Consider the following 27,156-nt stretch of genomic DNA (forward strand, 5'->3'; position numbering starts at 1 on the left):
ATTAGCTGTGTATGGTGGTGCATGCCTGTCATCCCAGCTACTCATGAGACTGACGCTGGAGAGTCACTTGAGCCTGAGAGGTGAGGTGAGGGTTACAGAGAGCCAAGAGCACTCCAACCTGCGTAACAGAGTGAGACTCCATCTCAAAAACAAACAAACAAACAAAAAACACACACACAAAACCCCATAGACAGAAACTGAACATACAAGATGGCTACCAAACCAGACGCATACATACATGAAAACAATACAACATCAAACAAGGCAGACGATGTTACCAGAACATAAAATCATTATCAGTATTACACAAACATCCTCATCTGGCTCCATCATCATCTGATGGCTGTTACCAAACTGCTTTTGTATAATTGAATATGGGACCCGATCTTGTTCTTGGCACACAGGAGGAGATGAGTGAATGGAAATACGTCGGCTCACATGGTCAAGGAATACATGAGAGGCAATGGTCCTGACTGGACCCTGAAGGGTCCCTGATAGTTCATCATGAAAGGTTACTTTGCACAAGCTCCATCCCCATAGAGTGTAAAGCTCAATGAAGGAGGCTGGGTTTGCCCTCATGCTGGGAAAGGAGTGTAGGCACCCATATGTGTCACTTCCATGCTCACGATTTAGACTATTTTGCTGTCAGCCAGGTGCAGTGGCTCACACTTGTAATCCTAGCACTGTGGGAGGCCAAGGCGGGCAGATCACCTGAGGTTAGGAGTTTGAGACCAGCCTGACCAACATGGTGAAACACTGTCTCACTAAAGATAAAAAATTAGCCAGGAATGGTGGCACACACCTGTAATCCCAGCTACTTGGGAGGCTGAGGCAGGAGAATTGCTTGAACCTGGGAGGCAGAAGTTGCAGTGAGCTGAGATCGTGCCATTGCACTCCAGCCTGGGCAAAAAGAGTGAAACTCCATCTCAAAAAATAATAATTGTAATCCCAGCACTTTGGGAGGCCAAGGCAGGCGGGTCACAAGGTCTAGAGTTAGAGATCATCCTGGCTAACATGGTGAAATCCTGTCTCTATTGAAAATACAAAAAAATTAGCCTGGGCATGGTGGCACACACCTGTAATCCCAGCTCCTTGGGAGGCTGAGGCAGGAGAATTGCTTGAACCCGAGAGGCGGAGGTTGTGGTGAGCCGAGATCGTGCCATTGCACTCCAGTCTGGGTGACAGAGTGAGACTCTGTCTAAATAAATAAATAAATATAAATAAAACACACGCGCGTGCACACACACATACAAAACAAAACAAAACCCCACTATTTTTCTGTGATGCCTATGCCAGTGGCCAAGGCAGCAGCACATCAGCGAGCACAGTTCCAGGAGCTCTGCTAGTGCCAGGTGGCAGTGATGTATGACATTCCTGCCCATTCTCAGCTGTCTTGCCGTGTATGAACATTCAGCATTTCTGAATTTAGTTTAGGGTGATGATGAAACAACGGCCAACTTGGTGGCTCTGAGAAGTCTCTATTCACATTAATAGCTGTGTTTTCTGCTTGACAGCTGGTCCCAGGTGCAGCTTTCAGCAAATCCATCACGTGGGTATATGAGTTAGGACAAAAACACACTTAGCCCCTTCGTGGAGATTGACTTTGACATCACTGTGCGACAAGGAGCTTTGTGAGACTGGGTTCAGCTCAAAAAGTTGCCAAACCTACTTGACCATAAATACCTGTTAATAATGTAATATCATGTAATTACTCCATGTAATACCTGTTAATAATGGATAAGCATTTTTTTAAAAATCTGCCTTGTGGCAATTTATGTATAAATAATATTTTATACAGTTGTTAAAATTTTTTTGTAGCCTAAAATAATTCTTAGCAATTTTTCTGTTTCTCTTTATTAATTTCCTTGTATCTATAATCACTTGTGCTAAAGTCACCCATTTTCCCCATTAATACAGGTTTAATATTCTCAATCCTTACCACTTTACCTTGACACATAGGCACATATCCTGGCTACTTTTTTTGTTGTTGTTGGAAACTGAGTCTCACTCTGTTGTCCAGGCTGGAGTGCAGTGGCGTGATCTCAGCTCACTGCAACCTCCGACTCCTGGGTTCAAGCAATTCTCTTGCCTCAGCCTCCCGAGTAACTGGGACTACAGGTGTGAGCCAACATGCCCAGCTAATTTTTGTATTTTTAGTAGAGACAGGGTTCACCATGTTGGCCAGGCTGGTCTCAAACTCCTGACCTCAGGTGATCCACCCGCGTCAGGCTCCCAAAGTGCTGGGATTACAGGTGTGAGCCACTGCGCCCAGCCACATGCTACTCTCTTAAAGACAGAGGAGCTGGGGGCGTGAGGGCTTGAGGAAGGTGGACATTGTTCAGAGAGGTGAGCTCCAGGCTAGAGGAGGGCGGAGCACACTCCACCGGTGGTTCCCAAACTTGGCTGCTCATTGGAACCACCTGGCAAGGTTTTCAGTCTCTGATAATTGGGGTTCCCCTCACCATCCCCATCCCCCAAAGACTTTGATTTTAACTGGTCTAGGTAGAGCCTGGGCATGGAGATATTTTAGCAGCTCAGGTGATTCTAATGTGCCACCAGGGTTGAGCACCATTACTCTGTATTATTTGCTACTTGGTAGTTAGGTCTGTGGCTAAGTTTGCAAGAGTTGGATGTAAGAAGAGTAGAAGAGGCAGCAGAGGCAACCCACACAGTGGCAGTGGGATGGGTTGCAGCACAGATGATTTGGTGGACCGACATGAACAGGTGAGCAGCATGACCAGTTGTGGCCTTAAGCACCATGACCACGCCTGAGATGATGATGGCGGTGCTAATGAAGAAGTTCCTAGGGGTCAGATATTTCATTTTCCCACAATGGATGATGGGACGCTCTTGTATGCTGTCGTGTCCCATTATTTGTGGTAGTTACATTCTATAGTCACTGTGAACACTGCATTAGCGAATACCGAGTCACTGCTTCTTAGGTTCCTGTGAGTCTCTGGACACAACATTTTCATTACATTATGATTAATACATAACCATACATGGTGTGTGTTTCTGTTTAATGGACACCTTATTTAATATATGGCTGATTCATTACATTGAGTTCACAGCCAATGGCATAGTAGCTCCTACCTGCAGGACGGTTCTCCAGCGGGCACACCAAAGCCTCTGGTGCTTAGCAATAACAGATAACACTTCAGTAAGCTCTACGCTTGGGGCCATTTATTTTTTATTTTTTATTTTTTTTATGGGGAGGGAGGTCTCACTATATTGCCCAGGCTGGTCTTGAACTCCTGAGCTCAAGCAATCCTCCCACCTCGGCCTCCCAAAGTGCTGGGATTACAGGCATGAGCCACTGCGCTTGGTCACTTGGGGGCCATTTTAAACAGCAAAATCACCAACGAAAAGCACAGAAGTGTGGAAAGCATAAACTAAATGGACAGCAAAAAGGATACAAGAAGGCAGAGAATCGCCTTGTCCCACCATAGCTGGGAGGGTGTGTGTGGGGCAAATCAAGATTTTTACTGCTCTGGGATGTGCGTGGCTATGAGTGACTGGGAAAACACCTCGAGCACTGATTTTAGGGTTACAAATAAATTTTAGCAAGTAGATAAGTTCGCAAACATGGTATCTGCAAAAATGAGGATACACTGTATATAACATATTTCCAATACTTCCTTCTCTTGTCCCGACCATGGTATTCCTTCCTTTCTTCAAAGGCCCACCTACTCTGTCAAGGAGCCTTAGTTGATTTGCACCCTGCCTCTGATCACTGTCTTCTGTGCTCAACTGAGAGAAAACCGGTGAGATAAATCAGTCAATCAATCAATTAACTAATCAATCAATATTAATGAAGTATTTTAAATAACCCAACACAATTTCTGGGAGGTGCTTAGTATAATTTGTTGCTAAGCATAGTTTCTGGAATAGATAAATATAAAAAGCAGTGCCTTCCCAAAAGGAGTTTACCAGTAGTTGAAGAGAAAAGGCTAACATGGGCAAACAATGCTTAAAATTACCTAGGTCTAGCTTAAAAGAATGTTGCACACCATAAATGCTACAGATGCTTTAAAAAGTTGCCTATCAATAGGAGCTTTAAATAAAACTTTCCTGAGAAATAGAACTTTCATGGGACATTAAGAAGGAAAGACAGATAGGGAGAATGATCGAATGAAGTATTCAGCAAGTATAAATGTAGCCTAAGAAGCGGAAATTAGCATCGTATTGTTTTTTTTCCAAATAAGAATGAAGAGATGAACTTAGCGAGGACACTTTTGTGAGGAGTTAGGGAGTTGGGGAGCTGGATGCAAGCTCAGGTCTGCCTGATGATGCTTTGTTCCTTACCCTGAGAGATGTTTTACCAAAAACACTGACAGATATTCCTGATAGATTAACCAATACCAAACGTTTTGAATCCTATTCTTATTAGCTACACACGTTTAGCCAGGATCTGAAGGATTCCTCAGTAGCAGCAGATACTTTAATGTAGGGTGAATATATTTGAGAGGTCATTCTTAAGAAAAGTCCAGGCAAGAGGCCCTCAGGTAGTGAATTATTCCATAGGATTCTTTGTTTTTTGTTTTTCTTTTCTTTTCTTTTTTTTTTTTTTCATCTTTCTATTTTTCTCCATAGGATTCTTGACAGGTTTCAATCACACACCTTCCCATGGGTAACCCACCCCTTCTCTTCAGCAGTAAACTAACGACTACCTACCAGTGAACATCACAGGTATAAACCACCTTTCTTTTTTTCTTTTAAGGAATTAGTATGCAAACTTTAGTACTCCTTTCCCAGTAACAAATGACTGCTGTGTCAGATTGTGTCACAAGGCAGCTGCTTTGACTTACTGCTCTGCAGCTGAGGCCAGCCTCTTCAGAACATTGTTAATGAGAGAAAGGAAGTGCTTTGGGCACTTCTGGCCCATTCGGCCCTCTGTAAATGTTTGCTATTAATGCAAAGACCAAGTCTCCCACAGTGTCCAATTTGTTTCCTTGTAAATTTTTCAAGGTGCTGCAATGCTGGGATCCCAGTGAACAGAATCTGGTGTAGAAGAAGTGGGTATCCACTGACCGCGCCTAATCTTACATCTTGGATTTGTAAGTGGCATTTATTGAGTTGAACATGAGCTTAAGCACGTGGTCACACATTCTTTCAGCAAACATTGGTCAGGCACCTGCTACGTGCAAGCACTGCCCTACATGCTGGGATGCTGCTGCAGTAGGAATGAAATAACGCCAGCATTCCTGCATGTGGGCAGTGCGTGCCCTGTACAGAAAGGTACACGAGATAGGCATCCTTATATCCATTGTCCTGGGAGGAAACTGAGGCTTTGAGAAACGAAGAACTTGCCGGGCCCTTTGACTCCATGTCATCAGTGCCTCCACATCAATGCCCTGAACAGCCTCCTGTACACCTTTAAGGAACTTACTTCGTAATGATTATTAAGAACTCAACGAGACCCCGAACATCACCTCGGCATATCGCGTGCGTCCTTTCTCTAGAGAACCCCAAATGTTAGAAGGCATCAGAGCGCACCTCCTCCGCTCCCCGGAGCACCCCCTTCCTAATACCTTGGGGATAGGTCGGAAGGAAAGGAAAGGAGACGCCAGAGGTATCATCGATGTGCCTGCGAAGCCCAGGCTCCTCCGGAGATCCTTCCGTCCGTCCCTACAGTAGAAGGCTGGCCCAGGCTGTTCCACTCCCCGGAGCTGCAGACTGAGTCGCCAGGTTTCTGTGCCTTCAAAGCCCTGCGCGACGGCCACACCAAACACCCAAACCTTGGGCAGGGACCAAACGGTCACTTCCCCGCCCTCCGGGCTCAATATGCAAATCCGAGCACCAGGAAGTAGCTGGGACCTCTCGACCGAGCCCAGAGACAGCCAGTTCCTCTCCCGCCGCGCCGGGCCGCGCTGCCGCTCGCTCCCCGGCCGTGGCGCCTCCGGGCCCGACGCGCTGCAGCCTCCAGCCCGCGGCAAGCGGGGCGGCCGCTCCAACCCCGGCCCCGCGCCAGCAGCCCCTCGCCGCGCGTCCCGCATTCCCGGCCAGCAGCCTCCCTCTACGCAGGTCCTGCTGGGCCGCCCCGTCGCGCCCCCTGCTCTGAACTCAAGTCACCGTGGAGCTCCGCCGCCCCGAAACTTTCACCGCGAGCGGGTGAGTCCTCTGCGCGAACCCAAGTATGGGCGCGGGCACGCGGGTAATGGGTGCAGGGGCCGCGGCCGTGCCACCAGCCAGAGTCTCGGGCGCAGGGTCGACTCGGGGCCGGGGGCATTGGCGCGGCCCGCGGCGGCTTCCTGGCCGCACAGCCTCCGGGCCCCGGCGGCGAAGGCTCTCAGATGTCTTCAGCCGGCGGGTGACCGGGCCTGGGGGAGCCAGGGTGCGGGGACCGAGGCTCCGCAGGTGTCAGCCGCGCAGGGGAGCGGTGGGAGGTGCGGGCGCGGGGGCGGGCTCACCGCGGGTCCTTCCCGGCGGCCGTCCCAGCTCCGGCCGCTCCTCGCGCACGGCGGCGAAGCCCCTGCCCTTGTGGAGCGGGCGCGCGGCGGGGATACTGGAGAGAACTCCTCGGATTGTGCAGTCTGGTTTCCCCTCTGGACCCTGGGTACCCTGGAAGTGGGAGATGGGGCTCGGCCGGCGCCCTCTCGAGGCCCGCGGACAGCTGCCCTCCCTGGTGGCCCGGGGCAGGAGCGTGACGTCGAGGGTCTGCGGCGGAGGCTGGACCTCACCCTCCCGCTGTGGCGCCTCTCGGCCTGCCGAGGAGCAGTCCGGTGCTTTTGCCTGCTGAGAGGAAGCGAGAGTTATTTTAAGAATTCAGGGGTTGCCTTTCCTTCGCCTTGGGGGAAGGGCGTAAGAGTCAGTTCCCACTTTCCTGCATTCTCTGGGCCCATGGTGGCATCTTTTGCTTGCGGTGCATTCGTAACTTTCCAACAGCCTGCCTGTCGTGTGAACTAGTGGTTGTATCTTCATTTCTTTGTATATCCGTGTGTGTTAATTATCCCAAATTCGCCCTTCTTCGCCGACTCAGAATCCAGGCCTTGCACTTTTCTGGCTGTTTATTTAGGGGACCGATTATTGAAATTCCCTGTTTGGGTTTCTTCATCTTTGAGAGAGCATATATACCTCAGGGACTGTTTAGTACCACAGAGCCCCTAGTACATACCAAACATTTCATAAACGATGTTACTGTTATTTATTGCAATGACTTCTATTCATATAAACGAGGCTTCTTGGTTCTTTGCAGCCTGGTGATATTGAACCTAAGACTACCGTGTCTGATTTAGCCATCTGACCTTATTAGTAAATCTGCTTAATAAATACATGAGGGATTTGCTGTCCCAAAGCAGGTCCCAGTAGTCTGACTTGCCCTAAAGAACTAGCCAATAAACTGGTGGGCTACAGGGATGTTTTCTCTCTACAGCCAACACCTAAAGCCATACCCTGGGGAAGAGGCACTGCAAGAGCCTAGACCTTACTATAAGCCCTTTTCAGTAAGAGTAAGCTTTGTTAGGAAAGGGTGGGATCCAGTTAGTCCCTCCATTCTCATTTGGAGGTAAGCAGGTAAGTGCTTTGAGGCCTGAAGAAATTTCATTAGATCATAGAGTCTTTGGTGACTGGGCCTCTTTGGATGTGTGTGGCCCTTTTGCTGAGTGTAGGATAGAGGGCAGCAGATGTAAGGGGAGAGAAAATGGGAGCCAGGAAACTTGAGTTTTGGCCTCTTCCATCATTTAATATACTGTGATTTGGGATAAACCACTTGGGTCATTTATTTAGCCAAAATTTCCTTTATAGCAGCAGTCAGAGTTATATTGATTTGTCTGCAGGTTGATAGTCTGTATTCACCATTACAGTGGAAGCTCCACGAAAACCGCTTCATCTGTCTTGTCCAGAATGATAGCCCCGGTGCCTGGTACATAGTAGGTGCTCAGTTTGAGATTACTTGGAAGAAGGAATGAAGGCCTCCTGTGAGCTTGCCCTATGCAAAACTGAGGACATAGGGAGATGAAGAAATAGAGCTGGTCCCTAAAGTGTTTGAAGCCTACTGGCCCTTTCTGTTGTGGTTTCTAAAACGGGGATTTGAGAGGCTTTGTTGATTGTAAAGTTAGTTACCCAGCACTGAGTTACCCACATTTAGTGTTCTAAATGAGAGTCTCCACTCAGCACCGCTCTTCTCTACTTATCACTGGAAGAGAAGTCCTGATGTGGGGTGGTTAAGATGTTTCCTGCAAAGGTAGTTGGCCCAATCCAGAAGACTCACATTATTTTAGAGTCATGGTGTTACAAAGGTAGGTGGAAACTTTGTAATCCCGCCCCGGCCCCACCCCTCCAATAGCTTTCTTTTAGCAGAAAAGTGGTCCAGCACTGTGCAATGACTTTGATTTTTTTTTTTTTTTTTTTTTGAGGCGGAGTCTTGCTCTGTCGCCCGGACTGGAGTGCAGTGGCCGGATCTCAGCTCACTGCAAGCTCCGCCTCCCGGGTTTATGCCATTCTCCTGCCTCAGCCTCCCGAGTAGCTGAGACTACAGGCGCCCGCCACCTCGCCCAGCTAGTTTTTGTATTTTTAGTAGAAACGGGGTTTCACCGTGTTAGCCAGGATGGTCTCGATCTCCTGACCTCGTGATCCGCCCGTCTCGGCCTCCCAAAGTGCTGGGATTACAGGCTTGAGCCACCGCGCTCGGCCAGTTCAATGACTTTGAAAGCCTTTTACTTCTATCTGTAGTATTTGTTTTTAGAAATAAATCACCAAAAACATCTGAGATTCCAGTTGGTTCACATGACTATGTGGAGTTGTAACTTAACAAAATTAAATCATATTATTCATGTACAAACCCATACTAACTTTATAAATACATGCCCTCAGCAGGCAACGTTGTTATAAGCTCACTCCTACTGATGATCTCAGTGATGCATGGATGAGTGTTAACATTGAAAGGCCACAATCATTAGTCAGGACATCGATCAATGTCATATTGACAGCAGAGATAGCCTCAGACCTTTTCTGGCTCTTCCTAGCGATGATGGTGAAGGTGTTAGCACCTTTCATTAGTTCAGGGCTCTGAAGTCTTCCTGAACTCGAATTTCATTTGAACCTCTTGTGGCTCCTATAGGATGGAGAAGGACAGATAAAGAAAAAGATTCAGGGGGTTGTCTAAGGTCACGGGCTTGGTTAAGTGGTACCATTCGGCGTAGTAGGTGTGTTTTTTGACTCTACTTGTCCACCTTTGGACTTGTAGTGGGTGCTCAATTACAAATGCCTCTCAACTTACGATGATGCTGTGTCTCAATAAACCCAATCGTAAGTTGAAAATACTGAAAGTAGAAGATGCATTTAATACACTTAACCTACTAAACATCATAGATCAGCCTAACCTACCTTAAACATGGTCGAAACACTCACATTAGGCTACCGTTGGGCAAAATCATCTGACACAAAGCCTATTTTGTAATAAAGTGTTGAATAGCTCGTGTAATTTATTGAATACTATATTAAAAGTGAAAAATGAAATGGTTGTATGGGTACTTGAAGTACACTTTTTACTGAATGCCTAATGCTTTTGCACCATCGTAAAGTTGAAAAATCATTAAGTTGTGGACCATCTGTGCTTAAAAGCAAATAAATAGTTCATTTAACAAGCATTTTAAAAATGAAATCACGAGTTAATTTTCTTTTATCACTTGGTAATTTTCTGAACTAAGTGGCTAACTGCTCAGGACACAGCAGATGCACCATCAAGCTGAGCACTTAAAGCTGTCTTCTAGAAATGAATTTCTGTGCTTTTTAGCACTGTTTCTTGCTTGGGGGTGGGAAAGAGTGGTCTCCAGTAACTGCTAAGATGACACCTATACTGGCTGCTATCCGAGCAGCTCTAGTGACTGTCTTGGGGGCAATCAGTTGCTTATTGGTTAATTACCTGAGTAATACTTTGCAAAGGACTTTCCCCCACCTCTGCTGGAAGTGTCTCCCTGTAAACTTTACCAGCCTCCTGTATGGTTGTTTTATCAGTGAGAACATCATTCAAGTGAAAATATAAATTAAGGAGACAGGGCTCATAGGACGCACATGAAAACACCTGATCATTTTGAGTACCTGCTATGTGCAAGGCACTGTTCTAGGCCAACAGTATAGATATACATTGCTTCCCATCTTTTAAGGCTGATAATGCAGAGAAGAACATGGAAGAGGAAGTTGGGTTTTTTTTTCCAGTCAGAAATACTGAAAGATTTCTTACAGCTGCCTGGTTTCCTGATACTGAAATTGTGAAACTTTGAATTCACTCCATTATCATTTCTAAAATTTATTTTGAATAAGTTCCCTTTCGGGGGAAATACCCACGCATAGAAAATGGTATGGAAATCTGCCAATGGAGGGATTAGAAATTTTGTAACAGTTAGTTTAAAGACTTGGAGCTTTTGAGGTTTTTGTTGTTGTTGTTTTGTTTTTTCTTCTTTTTTGAGATGGAGGCTCACTCTGTCACCCAGCCTGGAGTGCAATGGTGCAATCTCAGCTCACTGCAATCTCCACCTCCTGGATTCAAGCAATCCTCCCTGCCTTTGCCTCCCAACTAGTTGGGATTACTTACAAGCATATGCCACCACACCCAGCTAATTTTTGTATTTTCTGTAGAAATGGGGTTTCACCATGTTGGCCAGGCTGGTCTTGAACTCCTGACCCCAAGTGATCCTCCCACCTCGGCCTCACAAAGTGCCGGGATTACAGGTGTGAGCCACTGCGCCTGGCCTCTCTGGGGTATCTTTGGCTTAAGTTAGTTGGAAGGGCTCTCTTTATTTTTTATTATGCCTCCCACTGAAGAGACAGAGTTTTTGCTCCTGTCACCCAGGCTGGAGTGCTTTGGTGCGATCTCAGGTCACTGCACCTCCATCTCCCGGATTCAAGTGATTCTCCTGCCTCAGCCTCCCTAGTAACTGTGATTACAGGTGCCCACCACCACGCCTGGCTAATTTTCGTATTTTTAGTAGAGATGGGGTTTCACCATGTTGGCCAGGCTGATCTCGAACTCCTGACCTTAGGTGATCCGCCTGCCTCGGCCTCCCAAAGTGCTGGAATTACAGGTGTGAGCCACCGTGCCTGGCCCTCTCTTGTAATTTAGAAGAGCAAGTTTAAATAATTATTTGGGATGATGTATTAAAAAGCCTTATCCATGGTGACAAGAGCAGGGGCCTGTAGTAGCCTTTGTTGTTTATCTTCTTCATCCTGTTCTGTACTTCATTTTCTCTCATTACCGAATTAGCTGGCAGCATTCCTTATTTGCCACAGAGCTATTTCTTGAAAGCTGTATTTACACTCAGGATATAGTTTTCCTTGGTATAGAACTCTTCCATGGCATTGCTTTTTCACTGGGCTTTATTAACCCTCAGGCTTCCAGTATCCCTTCTTCTGCTCTCCCCAGTTCTTTCCCTATCATCTTACAAAGCCTTCTGCAACCAGGAATTGGCATGAGCTGACCGTGTAGGGGAAGAGATTGTCAGTTAATCTCATTATTGTAAATGCTCAGTGTTCAGAACGCTGCTACTTAAATGACATCCTATAGAACTGCATGAATTGGGATACATTTAAAGAACCGTTTCAGTGGCTGTTTCTTGATGGTTGAGGCTCTGCTTTTGGGTTGTAGAACACTGGGAAGAAGTCTTCATAGCTCAGAGAGTTTTTTAGTTGGTCTCATTTCCTTTCTACAGTCCATGCTTCAGACAAAGTTACATATTGCTTGCCTGCCCACACCTTTCTGTGAGCATCTGAAATCTCGCTCACTCCTCTTTATTGACACCAGACCATACTGGTTGGAAACTTCTTTCCAGTCCCCACCTTCCTGTCTCCGTTGGTAAAACATCTGGTGGAGAGGTCTTCGGCCAGTCTTTGGGCCTACCCTTGGGCGCTGGTACAGTGAGACTGGGGAGCTGGGTGTGTGTTCATTCTACCTCCCACTGAAGCAATGACGTCATGTTGGTGTTTGTGCCTCTGGGTGCCCCCACTCTTCCTGTAAATGTTAACCCCCACAGAGGTGAGGGGAATGGAGAAGCTTGTCTCAGAGAGGCTCTCTGGAGAGGGAGGACCACTTCTGCTTTCCAGGGGGAAGCTGTGTCACGGAGAGCAGAACTGTAGCCCGATGCTGGACGGAGAAGGCCCCAGAGGAGGCAGGCAAGGAAGTGATACTTCCTCCTCCCCAGGCCCCCGGGCCGGCCTGGGTCATTTGCCTGCAGCCCCACCTTCCTTACCACCCAAGGCTGAGTTTTCCTCGGGGTTCTTTCTACCCTCTGCTGCCCTCTGAATTTTCAGTTTGCCCTTAAGTGAGGGGTGGGGTAGGGATGGGAGAGAGGAGGAGTCTGGAGTCATACGTGCAGAGCCTGCTTTGAAAGCCTATCCTGGCCATGCCTGACTTTTTCAGCAATGGAAAAAATGTACATTTTGAAATTCCCCGTCATGGAAAGTATTACGAAACTCTTGGGTAGACGTTTAGAAATCTTTTAATGTTCAGGCTACATAATAATTTTTAAATACTAACTATAATAATTCAGGACTATTTAAAAAATTGTTAAATTCCTTGTTAAATTCTTGGGATAGAACAGTGGCTGTCAAACATCTTCTTTTTCTTTTTTTTTTTTTTTTGAGATGGAGTCTCGCTCTCACCCAGGCTGGAGTGCAGCGGTGCGATCTCCACTCACTGCAACCTCCACCTCCCAGGTTCAAGGGATTCTGCTGCCTCAGCCTCCCGAGTAGCTGGGATTACAGGCATGCGCCACCACGCCTGGCTAATTTTTGTATTTTTAGTAGAGACGGGTTTCACCATGTTGGCCAGCCTGGTCTCGAACACCTGACCTCAGGTGATCTGCCCGCCTCGGCCTCCCAAAGTGCTGGGATTACAGGCATGAGCTACGGTGCCCACCTGTTAAACTTATTTGACCACAACCCATAGCAAGAAACATTTTACCATGTGCTCAATAAGCATCTATCTGTAGACAAAACAAAATAGAAAAAGGAAAATACAATCTGGTGGAAGAGCCCCTCCCCTTAACTTGCTAGGGAATGTGGCCTGGAGCAGCTTTTCTGAGGTAGGCTTGGCCAACTCCATTAGAGTTTGTTCTTTGTTTGTTCTGATGCATAATAGATATACATAGTTTCAGGGCACATGTGATAATTTAATACATTCATGTAATTTGTAAAGATTAAATCAGTGTATTTGAGATAGCCATCACCTTAAATATTTGTTTTCTTTTTAAATGCTAGAATCTTTTGAATTCTTCTAGCTGTTTTGAAATGCACGATAGTTAATTGTGAACTCTAGTCACCCTGCTAGGTCTTATTTCTTCTATCAAACAGTATGTTTGTATCCATTAATCAACATTTTTTCATCCCCCTCTTCCAATGCACAGAGGTGGGCAGTCCAGCAGGGAGGTTTATTAAACAAACACAAATTAAGTCACATTCATATAATGGGATACTTTGTAAATATCTTAAAAGATAAAATGTTCAATTACAGTTATTAATATGAAAAACATTTTTTCAAAAGCTGAATAGGGCCGGCAGCAGTGGCTCTTGCCTGTAATTCCAGCACTTGGGAAGGGTGAGGCAGGAGGATTGCTTGGCCTCAGGAGTTCAAAATCAGCCTGTGCAACCCGGTGAGACCCTGTCTCAAACAAACAGACAACAACAAAAGAGCTGAACACAAACTAGTGGATGACATGATACCATTTCTGAAATAAAATATTCATATATGGACACATCATCTATAAGCTCTGCATTTTAAACAATTTTTATACTAAGGTCTTAATAGTGATTATTTCTGATTGACAGTTGAATGCTGTTTTTTCTTCTGTACATCTTTATATTTAAAAGAATGAGCATCTCATATATATATAAATATATATAAATCCTATATATAAATATAACTATATATACATATATATATATATATATTTTTATTTATTTATTTATTTTTTTTTTCTGAGACAGAGTCTTGCTCTGTCATCCAGGCTGGAGTGTGATGGTGTGATCTTGGCTCACTGCAACCTCCCCCTCCCGGGTTCAAGTGATTCCTGTGCTTCAGCCTCCTGAGTAGCTGGGATTACAGGCACACACCACCACGTCCAGCTACTTTTTGTATTTTTAGTACAGATGGGGTTTTGCTCTGTTGGCCAGGTTGGTCTCGAACTTCTGGCCTCAAGTTATCCGGCCGCCTCAGCCTCCCCAAATCCTGGGATTATAGGCATAAGTTATTGCGCCTAGCTCCTTATATGATTTTAAAATGGCAGGATATAAGAAGCAATGGAATGAAGCCAATGGGACTGCAGAGGGCAGGTGGGAGCAGACAGGAACTTTGGAGCTAGAGTGGCTTGAAGGATGCTTGATGGATATAATTGTAAGAGTTCTGTCTCAGGAGAGCTGATGTGCTGTAAATGTTGTAAATAGAATATTTTCTTAAAGAACCTTCCACTGCTATGTTTAGTATTCAGTTTAGCAAACTTTTCCTGGGTAGCTACTGGGAGTCCCGCAGTGTTAGGAGTTGGGGTACAAGCCTGCTGTGTTGGTGGAAATCCTGAAGGGAGTCAGCCACACACCCTGGAAGAAGGGGCTTTTCTGAGAAAGGACAACCCAACTGGGCATTACCGGAGCTTGTTCCAGAGAGGCAGTGGGAGGCCCCACCCGCAGGCTTGGAGGGTGCTTGGCCCTAATACTAAATGTTGGACTTCATGGCATCAATGAAGGAGAATCATTGGAGCCTTTTAGTATGAAGCTAATTTTTTTGTCCATCACAGGCAACTTCTTGTCTAGACTCTTTTACAATATAGCATTTGTGACATAGCCAAGAGTGAAGACACATTGAACACTGACTTAATGCTTTGAGTACGTGGAGAGTTGAATGACTCAAAACTACTTCTCTAGAGATTAATTTGAAGCTAGAAAGTAACCTTTATTTCTGTTTTCTGTGTGTAAGCGTTATCCACAAGTAGGTACTTGATACCTCCCCTAAATGACCTGGAGAGTGACAGATACAGTAATGGGCACAATCCCTGGTTTTTTTTTTTTTTTTTTTTTGAGACGGAGTCTTGCTCTGTCGCCTGGGCTGGAGTGCAGTGGCCGGATCTCAGCTCACTGCAAGCTCCGCCTCCCGGGTTCACGCCATTCTCCTGCCTCAGCCTCCGGAGTAGCTGGGACTACAGGCGCCCGCCACCTTGCCCGGCTAGTTTTTTTGTATTTTTTAGTAGAGACGGGGTTTCATCGTGTTAGCCAGGATGGTCTCGATCTCCTGACCTCGTGATCCGCCCGTCTCGGCCTCCCAAAGTGCTGGGATTACAGGCTTGAGCCACCGCGCCCAGCCTTTTGTTGTTTTTAAGACAGAGTCTCACTCTGTCACCCAGGCTGGAGTGCAGTGGTGTGATCTCACTCACCAGGGGTTTGGCCACCACACCTGGCCGAATACCTGGTTTTAAGCAAAATTTTAATATGGAATTTATGGTTGTTAGTATAATGAAATGCGACACCATAGCAGTTGATTTTTGTCTTTCAGAACCACATTGGCTTTTTGTATTGTTTCAAATTTGATAGATGCCCAATGTATATAACAAACTTTTTCCCTCATGTGTATTTATTTATTTATTTGTTTGTTTATGTCTTTGTTTTGAGATGGGGTCTTGCTCTGTCACCCAGGCTGAAGTGCAGTGGTGCAATCTCAGCTCACTGCATCCTCCGCCTCCTGGACCCAAGCCATCCTCTCACCTCAGTCCTGGGTAGCTAGGATTACAGACCCCGCCACCAGGCCTGCCTAATTTTTGTGTTTTTTTGGGAGGCCAAGGTGGGAGGATAACTTGAGCTCAGGAGTTTGAGACCAGGCTGCAATCCCAGGCTGGAGTGCAGTGGTGCAGTCATAGCTCACTGCACCCTTGACCTCCTGGACAAAAGCCATCTTCCCACTTCAGCCTCCCAAGTAGCTGGGACTACAGGTGTGTGCCACTATGCCTGGCTTATTTTTTATAGAGATGGGGTTTGACTATGTTGGCCAGCCTGGTCTCAAACTCCTAAGGTCAAGGGATCCACCCACCTCAGCCTCCCAAAGTGCCAGGATTACAGGCGTGAGCCACCGCAGCCAGCCCACGTATGTTTATCGAGTGGTGTATGTTAGTCATGATAGTGAGTAGTTTGGGGAAATACCAACATAAGTAAATGGGAGGTTTCTATCCTAGAGGAATTTGTTGTGCTCTGTTCTCTCTGGATTGTCCACAAACCAGAATGCTGATCAATGACTTTGCTGGGGTTGTGGGTGGGCAACTTGCTCAGGAGATCCCTGGCACCCAAATGAGAGCCCAGAAATCATGCTGAATGGTCAAAAGTAAGGCAGGGTAGGGCGGTAGAGCACAGGGTGTCGAATTAATTGCATATGAGGGCTGAAATCCCAGGTCTGTCCCTTCCTAACTGTGGACTGCTGCTGGCAAGGTGCTGGCCTTGCTAGCCTCAGAGTTCTCATGTTTAAACCTCAGCAGTTTGTTGTGAGTGTTCTAGGTTACAGTGGATTCCAAACTAGCCACAAGTGAAGCACATAGCTAAATGGTAGTCATTGGTACTGCTATCAAAAGCAGGTTGCTTAGCTGGGTACAGCTAAGCAGCCGGGTACAGCTCACACCTATAATCCCAGCACTTTGGGAGCCTGCGACGGGCGGATTGCTTAAAGCCAGGAGTTCAAGGCCAGACTGGGCAATAAAGTGAGAACCTGTCTCTATAGAAAAAAAAAAAATAAGAATAAATAAAAACAAATAAAAATTACTCAGAGTGCCGTGATGTGAGCCTATAGTCTCAACTACTCAGGAGAGTGAGGCAGGAGGATTGCTTGAGCCCAGGAGACTGAGGCTGCAGTAAGCCATGATTATGCCACCACACTCCATCCTGGGTGACAGAGCAACAGCCTGTTTGTAGAATAATAATAACAATAATAAAAAGAAAGTTGCTTAGGATGGCTACTATAAAAAATGAGAAATCATGATGAAATCATGTCATGTTGAAAAAGAACACAAAAACAAAAATCAGAAAATAACAAGTGGTGCCAAGGATATGGAACACTGGAATCCTGTGCATTGTTGGTGGGAGTGTAAAATGCTACAGCTATGATGGAAAATCATATGGTAGTTCCTCAAAAAGTTAAACATAGGATTGCTATGTGATACAGCAATGTTATTTCTGGGTATGTACCCCAAAGAACTGAATGTGGGGTCTCAGAGATATTTGTACACTTGTGTTCATAGTAACATTATTCACAATAGCCAAGAATTAGAAGTAACTCATGTTCATCAATGGATGAAACAAAATGTGGTTTATACGTACATTGGAATTTTTTTTTTTTTTTTTTGAAACAGGGTTTTACTCTGTCACCCAGGCTAGAGTGCAGTGGCGCCATTACAGCTCACTATAGACTTGACTTCCTGGGCTCAGGTGATCCTTCCACCTCAGCCTCTTGAGTAGCTGGGACTACAGGTGCATGCCACCATGCCTGGCTAATTTTTTGTATTTTTTGTAGAAATAACGTTTTGCCATGTTGTCCAGGCTAATCTTGAACTCCTGGGATCAAGCAATCTACCTGCTGTGGCCTCCCAAAGTGCTGGGATTGCAGGCATGAACCACCGTGCCCAGCCATACAATGGAATGTTATTCAGCCTTTAAAAAAAGGAAATGCTGGCTGGGCGCGGTGGCTCATGCCTGTAATCCCAGCACTTTGGGAGGCTGAGGTGGGCGGATCACCTGAGGTCGGCAGTTTGACACCAGCCTAACCAACATGGAGAAACCCCATCTCTACTAAAAATACAAAATTAGTCGAACATGGTGGCGCATGCCTGTAATCCCAGCTACTTGGGAGGCTGAGGCAGAAGAATCACTTGAACCTGGGAGGCAGAGGTTGCAGTGAGCCGAGATCCGGCCACTGCACTCCAGCCAGCCAGGGCAACAAGAGCAAAACTCTGTCTCAAAAAAAAAAAAAAAAAAAAAAAAAAAGGAAATGTTGACACATGGTACGACAAGGACAAAACTTGAGGACATCATGCTAAGTGAAATAAGCCAGACACAAAAAGACAAATACTGTATGAGTCCACTAATAAGAGGTTCCTCAAATAGTCAAATTCATAGAGACAGAAAACAGAATGGTGTCTTCCAGGGGCTTGATGGGGGAAGGAATGGGAAGTCACTCCTTAATGGATACAGAGTTTCAGTTTTACAAGATGAAAAGAGTTCTGGAGATGGATGGTGTGATGGTTATACAAGAATATGAATGTACTTAATGCCACTGAGTTATACACTTAAAATAGTTATGGTATAAATTTTATATTGTGTTTATTTTACCACAACTTTAAAGAATGAAAAAGAAGTTGCTTGATGAGCAGAAATGTGTATAAATAGACAGAGGTGTCCTTGAGGATATTTCATTAAGTTTGATAAATTGCCCTTCTTCTGGCTGGGTATTTAACCTACCAAGCAGATGGGTGTTCACTTTTTTGGCAGAGAGGGGACAGGATCTTTACTCTTTGTCATTTAATACATTGCCACGTGGATTGCTGGCTGACAGTATATTGAAATGACTGTGATGTGGGAGAAGGAATGATAATGGAGAAATTTACAAAGGCAGAGATCGTGGATTACAAAGTAAGGAAAAACTTCTAATAATCAAAGCTGCCTGCATGGGTCCTGGAGAAGGGTCCTTCTCCATCATTAAACATTTGTCAGCAAAGGCTAAGAGATTCTTACAAGACCTTTTAGAAAAGGTTGCATTAAGGCGGGGCATAGTGGCTCACACCTGTAATCCCAGCACTTTAGGAGGCTGAGGCGGACGGATCACGAGGCCAGGAGTTCAATACCAGCCTGGTCAACATAGTGAAACCCCATCTCTTCTAAAAATACAAAAATTAGCCAGGTGTTGTGGCACGCACCTGTAGTCCCAGCTACTCGGGAGGCTGAGGCAGGAGAATCACTTGAACCCAGGAGGCGGAGGTTGCATTGAGCCGAGACCACGCCATGGGACTCCTGCCTGGGCGACAGAGCAAGACTCCATCTCCAAAAAAAAAAAAGAAAGTTGCATTAGATGGCTCTAAAAGGTGCTTTCTGATTTGATGTTACGGTTATATTAATATTTCTAGTCATGCACTCATTGACTCTAAATTATATAATAAGAAAGTATCTCTTTTTTTTGAAGCAAGGTCTTGCTCTGTCACCCAAGATGGAGTGCAGTGACACCATCATAGTTCATTGCAGCCTTGAACTCCTGGGCTCAAATGTTCCTCCCATCTCGGGATCCCAAATTCCTGGGATTACAAGCATGAGCCATTGTGCCTTGCCAAAGAAAGAATATTTCTGACAGAGTTCTTTCTAACAGGATTCGAAGGAATTTTTCAACAAGTTTTCCCAATGCAGGAGTGTGTGTGTATGTGTGTGTGGGTGTGTGTGTTTGAAATTTAAGTATGACACTTACATAGAAAAGTGCAGAAAACAGAAGAATCTGGCCAAATGCAGAGACTTGTGTAACCACCCCCAAGATCAAAAAGCAGAATGATGTTGACCCTCCCCCAAGCAGTACTCCCCTGAAAGGCATCTGCCATTCTGCTTCTAGTTTTTGTTTAGTTTCCAAGGTAGGCTTTTAAACAATAAATTGTAGGGAACTGAAAAGCAGTACAAAGCCATTTGGTTTGGCAAATAAACAGATTTTCAAGCTGTGGGTTTGGCTACCACCGGCATCTCTCTGTGTGTGGAATTTACTTGCAATTCAACTGGAGAGCAAGACCTCTTCCTGTTTTACCCTGGCAATTCAGTTGCTAAAATTCTCACACATGAGTTTGATCTGAGCCTTATTTAAATACCTTTTTATTCATCCATTAATTAGTAAAATTAGTTGGCACAAGCCATATATAGCTGGTTTTTCTGCACAACCAAGTAAATTTATAAATGCAAATATGTGGGTGTGATAAGGGTGGTTTCCACTGACCCACATGTAATCAAACATCCTGTTATATGACACAGTGCCAGTCTGTGCATAGGCATTTGAAAGTACCGACTGGGTTTGTGAATTCAGTGATGCTATTCTTCAGTAAAATAAGGACTCATTTTTCTGATGTTAAGGAACACAGCACCTTTGTTACGGACTGTTATTTCAACTTCTGCTTCATGTAGTTTTGATATTTATTTTTGTTGAGGGTGACAGAGAGAGGCATAATTGACCTGTGGCATTTGTTAATCCATGAAGTCATGCTTCACTTATGCATCATTCAGAAAACAGTTCTTGGATACTCACTACTCTTGAATATGCATGCATATGACTTGCAGTCAAAGCCGTGAGTTCTCAATAGCAAAACTGTTTCAGATATACTCAGAAAGTTAAAATGCTTAAAAAAACTAGGAGTATACTTTTTTTAAGAAAATTTTCCTTTCATTTCTGTTGCTGTTTTGTTTTGTTTTTTAGAAGCAAAGTCTCACTATGTTGCCCAGGCTAGAGTGCACTGGCCATTCACAGGCACGATTATCACTCACACACCACGGTCCTGAGCTCCCGGGCTCAAGCGATCCTCCTACCTCAGCTTCTCGAGTAGCTGGGACTAGAGGCATGTGCCACTGCACCTGGCTTAGAGAGTAAATTTTCGTGTCACACAAGATATGAAGGACATGCACAGGCACTGGACCCGTCTGTGGGTTCATCTTTCTGTGGGACCCACTAAGGGACCCATCTTTCTGTGAAAAAGTCACAAGTGGAGTCTGGGCCATGCAGGGAATACAGGGAATAACCACACCCCAGGAGAACATGCCGAACCTGTAGTTTGCCTGTCTGCATCCCCCATACCCCCCAGCTTATTTTTATTTTATTTTTTACTTTTTATTATTTTAGACAGGGTCTTGCTCTGTTGCCGAGACTGGAGTGCAGTGGCATGGTCGTGGCTCTTACAACCTCCACTTCCTGGGCTTAAGTGATCCTCCCACCTCAGCCTCCTGAGTAGCTGGGACTACAGGTACATGCCACTGTGCCAGATTAACTTTTTTAATTTTTTTTTTTTTTTTGAGACAGTGGTCGCTCTGTCACCCAAACTGAAGTGCAGTGGCTCAATCTTGGCTCACTGCAGCCTCAACCTCCTGGGCTCCAGTGATCCTCCCACCTTAGCTTGCCAAGTAGCAGGGACTATAGGCATGTGCCACTACACCTGGCTAATTTTTTTTTTTTTTTTTTTTTTTTTTTGATGGAGTCTCGCTCTGTTGCCTAGGCTGGAGTGCATTGGTGCTATCTTGGCTCAATGCAACCTCTGCCTTGTGGGTTCAAGCGATTCTCCTGCTTCAGCCTCCTGAGTAGCTAGGATTACAGGTGCCTGCCACCATACCCAGCTAATTTTTTTGTATTTTCAGTAGAGACGGGGTTTCACCATGTTGGCCAGGCTGGTGTCAAACTCCTGATCTCAGGTGATCCACCCGCCTCAGCCTCCCAAAGTTCTGGGATTACAGGCATGAGCCACCATGCCTGGCCTGCCTGGCTAATTTTTGTATTTCTTGTCGAGATGGGGTTTTGCCATGTTGCCCAGGCTGGTTTCAATCTCCTGTGCTCAAGTGATCCACCCACGTGCTTCAGTCTCCCAAAGTGCTGGGATTACAGGCATGAGCCACAGTGCCAAGCCTAAAACTTTTTGTATAGATGGGGATCTCACTGTGTTGCCCAGGCTGGTCTTGAACTCCTGGGCTCAAGTGATCTTCCCACCTGCTTCAGCCTTCCAAAGTGCTGGGATTACAGACGTGAACCACTGCAGCCAGCCCCCAAACCTCCAGTTTAATTTCCATCAGCCACAGTTCCTGATGCTTGGCATCTCTGCATTTTAACTGTTTGTCTCTGTTAGCAACGGCTGGATGCTACAGAGGATTTGAACAAAGAGTGAATCTTGGGAATGGAGAGAATATTGGACCAAAGAGACTGACCAGAGCAGAGCAATTTCCAAGTGAAGAAGTGAGTCCCTCAGTTGGAAATAAAGTAGAATGAGATGGGGAAGTAACTTGACTGAATTCCTTACTAATCTTGGTGAAGAATGTAGGTATGGATTAGTAACACTGTAGTAGCTAATGAAAAATATTCCAGGTTGTGAACTTTGGGGTGTCTGAGGAGCAGCATGATGTCATAGTCACAAACTGAGAGTCAGAAATTCGTTTCTGGGCTGGGTGTGGTGGCTCACACGTGTAGTCCCAGCACTTAGGGAGGCCAAGGCAGGAGGATCACTTGAGGCCAGGAATTCAAGACCAGCGTGGCCATGATAGTGAGACCTCATCTCTACAATTTTTTCTTTTCTTTTCTTTTCTTTTTTTTTTTTTTTTTAAAGGAATTGGCTTCTAGTCAATGCTTTGTCAAATACCAGTCTTGGGACATTAGATGAAGTTCCTTAAGCTCTTCAGGCCTCATTTTTCTAATATATAAAACAGTAATAACAGATTTTTGTTTGGTATCTCATCCAGTTGTTTCAAGGATTAAATGGGGTAATGTACCTGGGAGTTCCTTGAAGAGTCTAATTTTCTCCCCAGTTTTGGCTGTTGTTTTGGATTAAACTATACTACCCTGAGCCTTTTCTTGACTTTGGAGGATCCCTGCCCACTCCCCACTCATGGTACCCCTGGCCTGTTTCAGTAGATTCACTCATGCATCATCACCCATCCTGTGGGGAAGTGGAAATTTGGTGTACATACCAGGTGCACTTTCATTCTTCTGAAGATGTTATGACAAACAGCAAAGATAACACCTTTTCTCTTATCATTAGGTCATCCTTAAGCATCTTGTGAGGGGTAAAGCAAAAGAAAAAAAAAAAAAAGTTTTAGCTAGACATGGTGGCATGCCCCTGTCATCCTAGCTGCTCTGGAGGCTGAAGCGAGAGGTCCCTCGAGTCCAGGAGTTGGAGGCTGCAGTGAGCTATGATTATGCCACTGCACTCCAGCCTGGGTAACAGAGCAAGACTCTCATCTCTGAAAAAGAAACAACAACATCAAACAAAGAAACAAAAGCAAGTTTATAAATAAAGAAACAGAATAGCAGGGACATGGATGAAGCTGGAAACCATCATTCTCAGCAAACTAACATAAGAACAGGAAACCAAACACCACATATTCTCACTCATAAGTGGGAACTGAACAATGAGAACACATGGACACAGGGAGAGGAACGTCACACACCGGGGCCTGTCGGGGGTGGGCGGCCTAGAGGAGAGATGGCATTAGGAGAAATACCTAATATGGATGACGGGATGGTGGGTGCAGCAAACCACCATGGCTCATGTATACCTATGTAACAAACCTGCATGTTCTGCACATGTATCTTAGAAATTAAAGTATAATAAATTTTTTTTTAAAAAAAGAAACAAAGAATAAAAACCACGCCTAATTTAGTAAGGGCGGCATTCCCTGCAAGCTCCTCACCTTCGTTTATTTATTTATTTATTTAGATACAGAGTCTCTCTCTGTCACCCAGGTTGGAGTGCAGTGGCGCGATCTGGGCTCACCGCAACCTCTGCCTTCCGGGTTCAAGCGATTCTCCCTACCTCAGCCTCCTGAGTTGCTGGGACTACAGGTGCCCGCCATCACGCCCAGCTAATTTTTGTATTTTTAGTAGAGACAAGGTTTCACCACGTTGGCCAGGATGGTCTCAATCTCCTGACCTTAGGTGATCCTCCCGCCTTGGCCTCCCGAAGTGCTGGGATTACAGGCATGAGCTACGATGCCTGGCCTAACCTTCATTTAAATGATGAGGAAATAACTGCAATGGAATGAGCTGGTTGGAGAACCATGTTACTCACCCAAACACCGGCTTTATGCAGGTTCACTGTCCACGGGTATCTTCCGATTGATCACATTACAATCTTGACCTACTTCCTCCTGATAAGGAGCTGAAAAATCAAGCAGTAGTACATTAGAACTTTGATTCATGTGACTCCTATCATGCCATATAAATGAAAATTCAGAGTTTAGATTAAGAACAGTAAATCTTTCTCTGTTGTACATTAAAAGGTACTTCCCTCCTCCTCCTCATAATAAACTACATGCTTCTGAAAGTTTTACCAAGACTTGAGATCAGGAGATCAGGAAGAAGCATTCTGACGCTGAGCACACCTCCGACTTTGCACATGGTGATTTCGAAGAGTTGACTGCACAAGACCCCCCGAGTCTAGTACCAGTTCTGTCTTACTGATCAAATTTGCCTTTTCTACCTCAATTTTTTCTCTATTTTAACGGAAAACTTACTACTTCATATGTATCTAAAATATTTCAAAATCTTTAGTAAAGGGATATAAGCACTCTTAGCCATCAGAATAACTTTTAAGGTCAGGCGCAGTTGCTCACACCGGTAATCCTAGCACTTTGGGAGGCCAAGGCAGGAAGATCACTTGAGTGCAGAAGTTTGAGACCATCCTAGGCAACATAGTGAGACCTCATCTCTATAGGAATTTAAAAAATTAGCCAAGAGTGGTGGCATGGGCCTGTATTCCCAGCTACTTAGGAGGCTGAGTTGGGTGGATTGCTTGAGCCTGAGAGGTGGAGGCAGCAGTGAGTCGAGATCGCGCCCCTGCTCTCCAGCCTGGGTGACAGTGAGACCCTGTCTCAGAAACAGTGACAACAACAACAATAAAATCTTTTAAAGATTAGTAAGCAATTTTTTTCTTTGGAAAAAATTAAAATGAAAATAGATGATTTTAATAAACCTTTTTAAAAATCAACTTTAAAATTTTTCTGTACAGCTCTATGAATTTTAATACATGTGTGGATTCATTGAATTATTTTCATAATAAGAATACAGAAAAGTTCTGTCACCCCCCGTAAAAAAAAAACTTTCTTGTGCCACCCTCATCCCAATGCCTGGCAACTGCTGACCTGTTGTCTGTCCCCATAGTTTTGTGTTTTCTGTAATGTCATATAAATAGATTCATACTGTATATGATCATTTTATTGTCTTTCTGTTTTACTGTTATTGTAAAAGTAAAAATAACAGCTTTATTTTTACTTTTAATTTTGTTTTGAGACAGACTCTCACTCTGTCACCCAGCCTGGAGTGCAGTAGCACAATCTCGGCTCACTGCAGCCTCTGCCTTCCATGTTCAAGCAATCCTCCCATCTCAGCCTCCCAAGTAGCTGAGACCACAGGCACGTGCAACCACGCCTAGCTAATTTTTGTATTTTTAGTAGAGACAAAGTCTCGCCATGTTGCCCAGGCTGGTCTTGAACTCCTGGACTCAAGTGATCCACCTGCCTTGGCCTCCCAAAGTGTTGAGATTATAGGTGTGAGCCATCACACCCAGCCGAATAATAGCTTTATGGAGATTTAATTCACATATTGTATAATTCACTCAAAGTATACAATCCAGTGATTTTTAGTATGTTCACAGAGTTGTGCAATCATCACCACAATCAATTTTAGAACATTTTTAATATACGAAAAGAAATTCTGTACCCTTTAGCCCTCACTACTCTCTTCCCCTTGTTCTAGGCAGTCACTAATCTATTTCTATCTCTATAATAAATTCCAGGAAACTGGTTTTAATGATTTCCTTTTTTAAAATAGACAGTTTCTTGCTCTGTTGCCTGGAGTGCAGTGGCACAATCACGGATCACTGTAGCCTCCGACCTTCTGGGCTCAGGTCATCCTCCTGCCTCAGCCTCCCGAGTAACTAGGACCACCGGTGTTACACCACTGTGCCGGGCTAATTTTTTTTATTTTTTTTTAAGGATGAGGTCTCCATATATTGCCCAAAGTGTTGGGATTACAGGCATGAAACACTGCGCTCAGCTAAGTTTCTTTCTTAGTTGGAAGAGTTTTACAATGATGCCGGAACAATTACCACTTGTTTTACTTTACAGGCAATAATGACCTTTCACAGAAAATATAGTAAAAATAGCAATCCTTTATTAAATATTTGTCCTCTGTTAGGTAGTCAATTCCTTAAAAGGGGTAATATTGATATTCTTGTTATTGATAAGGAAACAGATGCTTAGGGATAATAAATATTATGCTCACTTAACTACTAAGTAAATGGAACCCGAGTCAGCCTGACCCCTAAACTGATGTGTTTGCTTTATTTAACTTTGAAAGGTTATTTTTAAAAACTCACAGTTATAATATGTGGAACATAATGTCCTTGATTTTAGTTTATCAAGCAGACTTTATACATTAACTTAAATGTAAACACAGGAATAAGATCACTTCCGGGAAATGTATAATAAATAAAATGCAGGGAACATTTATTGAGTGTACACGGTATGTCATTCATTCTTCTAAACACGCCTCAAGATCATATTCAGCCAATTCTCATAACAACTGTGTGAAATTGATACAGTTATCATCCCTTTTCTTTTCTTTTTTTTTTTTTTTTTTTTGAGACAGGGTCTCACACTGTTACCCAGGCTGGAGTGCAGTGGGCATGATCTTAGCTCACTGCAACCTCTGCCTCCCGGGTTCAAGCAATTCTCCTGTCTCAGCTTCCCAAGTAGCTGGGATTACAGGTGCATGCCACCATACCCGGCTAATTTTTTTGTATTTTAGTAGAGATGGGGTTTCAGCATGTTGTCCAGGCTGGTCTCGAATGCCTGAGCTCAGGCAATCCACCTGCCTCGGCCTCCCAAAGTGCTAGGATTACAGGCATGAGCCACCATGCACAGCCTTATCATCCCTTTTCTGCAGATAAGTAAAGATTAATTACCTTGCCAGTGTCATGTCCCTATACAAGGTGGAGCTGGAACTTGGACCCAGGATGTTTGGCTCAAGCTTAACTCTCCTGCTCCAGGAATCTAATGTGCTGCCACTTTGACTTGAGGAAGACAAGAACTCGGACACTGAAAACCAGTCAGCATGGCCAAAACAAGAGAGCCCCCGGTTCTGCCAACTTGGTGCAATTTTTACTATAACCATAGCTTGGAACAATGAAGAAAAAAAAATTCATTGGAATTGCAATGAATATTTAAACATTATGTCAAGTTTAAAGCATGATGAGTGTCAAGCCAGTTGAGCTTTTCTGCATTAACTTCAGCTGACAACTTAGTTTATATCTATTATAAATATCAGTATTTGTTGGAGAAAAAATAATTTTCCTCTTTTTTATTTTTAATTTTTTTTAGAGATAGGATTTCATTATGTTGCCCAGGCTGAAGTACAGCGATGTGATCATTGCTCACTGCAGCCTTGAACTCCTTGGCTCAAGTGATCCTCTGGCCTTAGCCTCGCGA

General features: G+C 44.6%; 1 protein-coding gene across 3 annotated transcripts in view; it reads left to right on the forward strand.

The window, feature by feature from the left end:
* Positions 1 to 5,384: 5,384 nt before the first annotated feature.
* Positions 5,385 to 27,156, forward strand: part of LYN (LYN proto-oncogene, Src family tyrosine kinase) — a 139,126-nt gene continuing 117,354 nt past the window's right edge. Inside the window, exon 1 of one of the 3 annotated variants that reach the window (XM_023190165.3) lies at positions 5,385 to 6,111. In XM_023190165.3, coding sequence (XP_023045933.1) covers positions 5,785 to 6,111 — 327 coding nt within the window. In that variant the 5' untranslated portion in view covers positions 5,385 to 5,784. The remainder of the gene's footprint in view (positions 6,112 to 27,156) is intronic. The other 2 variants (XM_023190172.3, XM_023190171.3) reach the window with 2 other exon arrangements.

This window comes from Piliocolobus tephrosceles, chromosome 7 (genome assembly GCF_002776525.5).
Source record: "Piliocolobus tephrosceles isolate RC106 chromosome 7, ASM277652v3, whole genome shotgun sequence".
In the NCBI taxonomy this organism is placed as follows: domain Eukaryota; kingdom Metazoa; phylum Chordata; class Mammalia; order Primates; family Cercopithecidae; genus Piliocolobus; species Piliocolobus tephrosceles.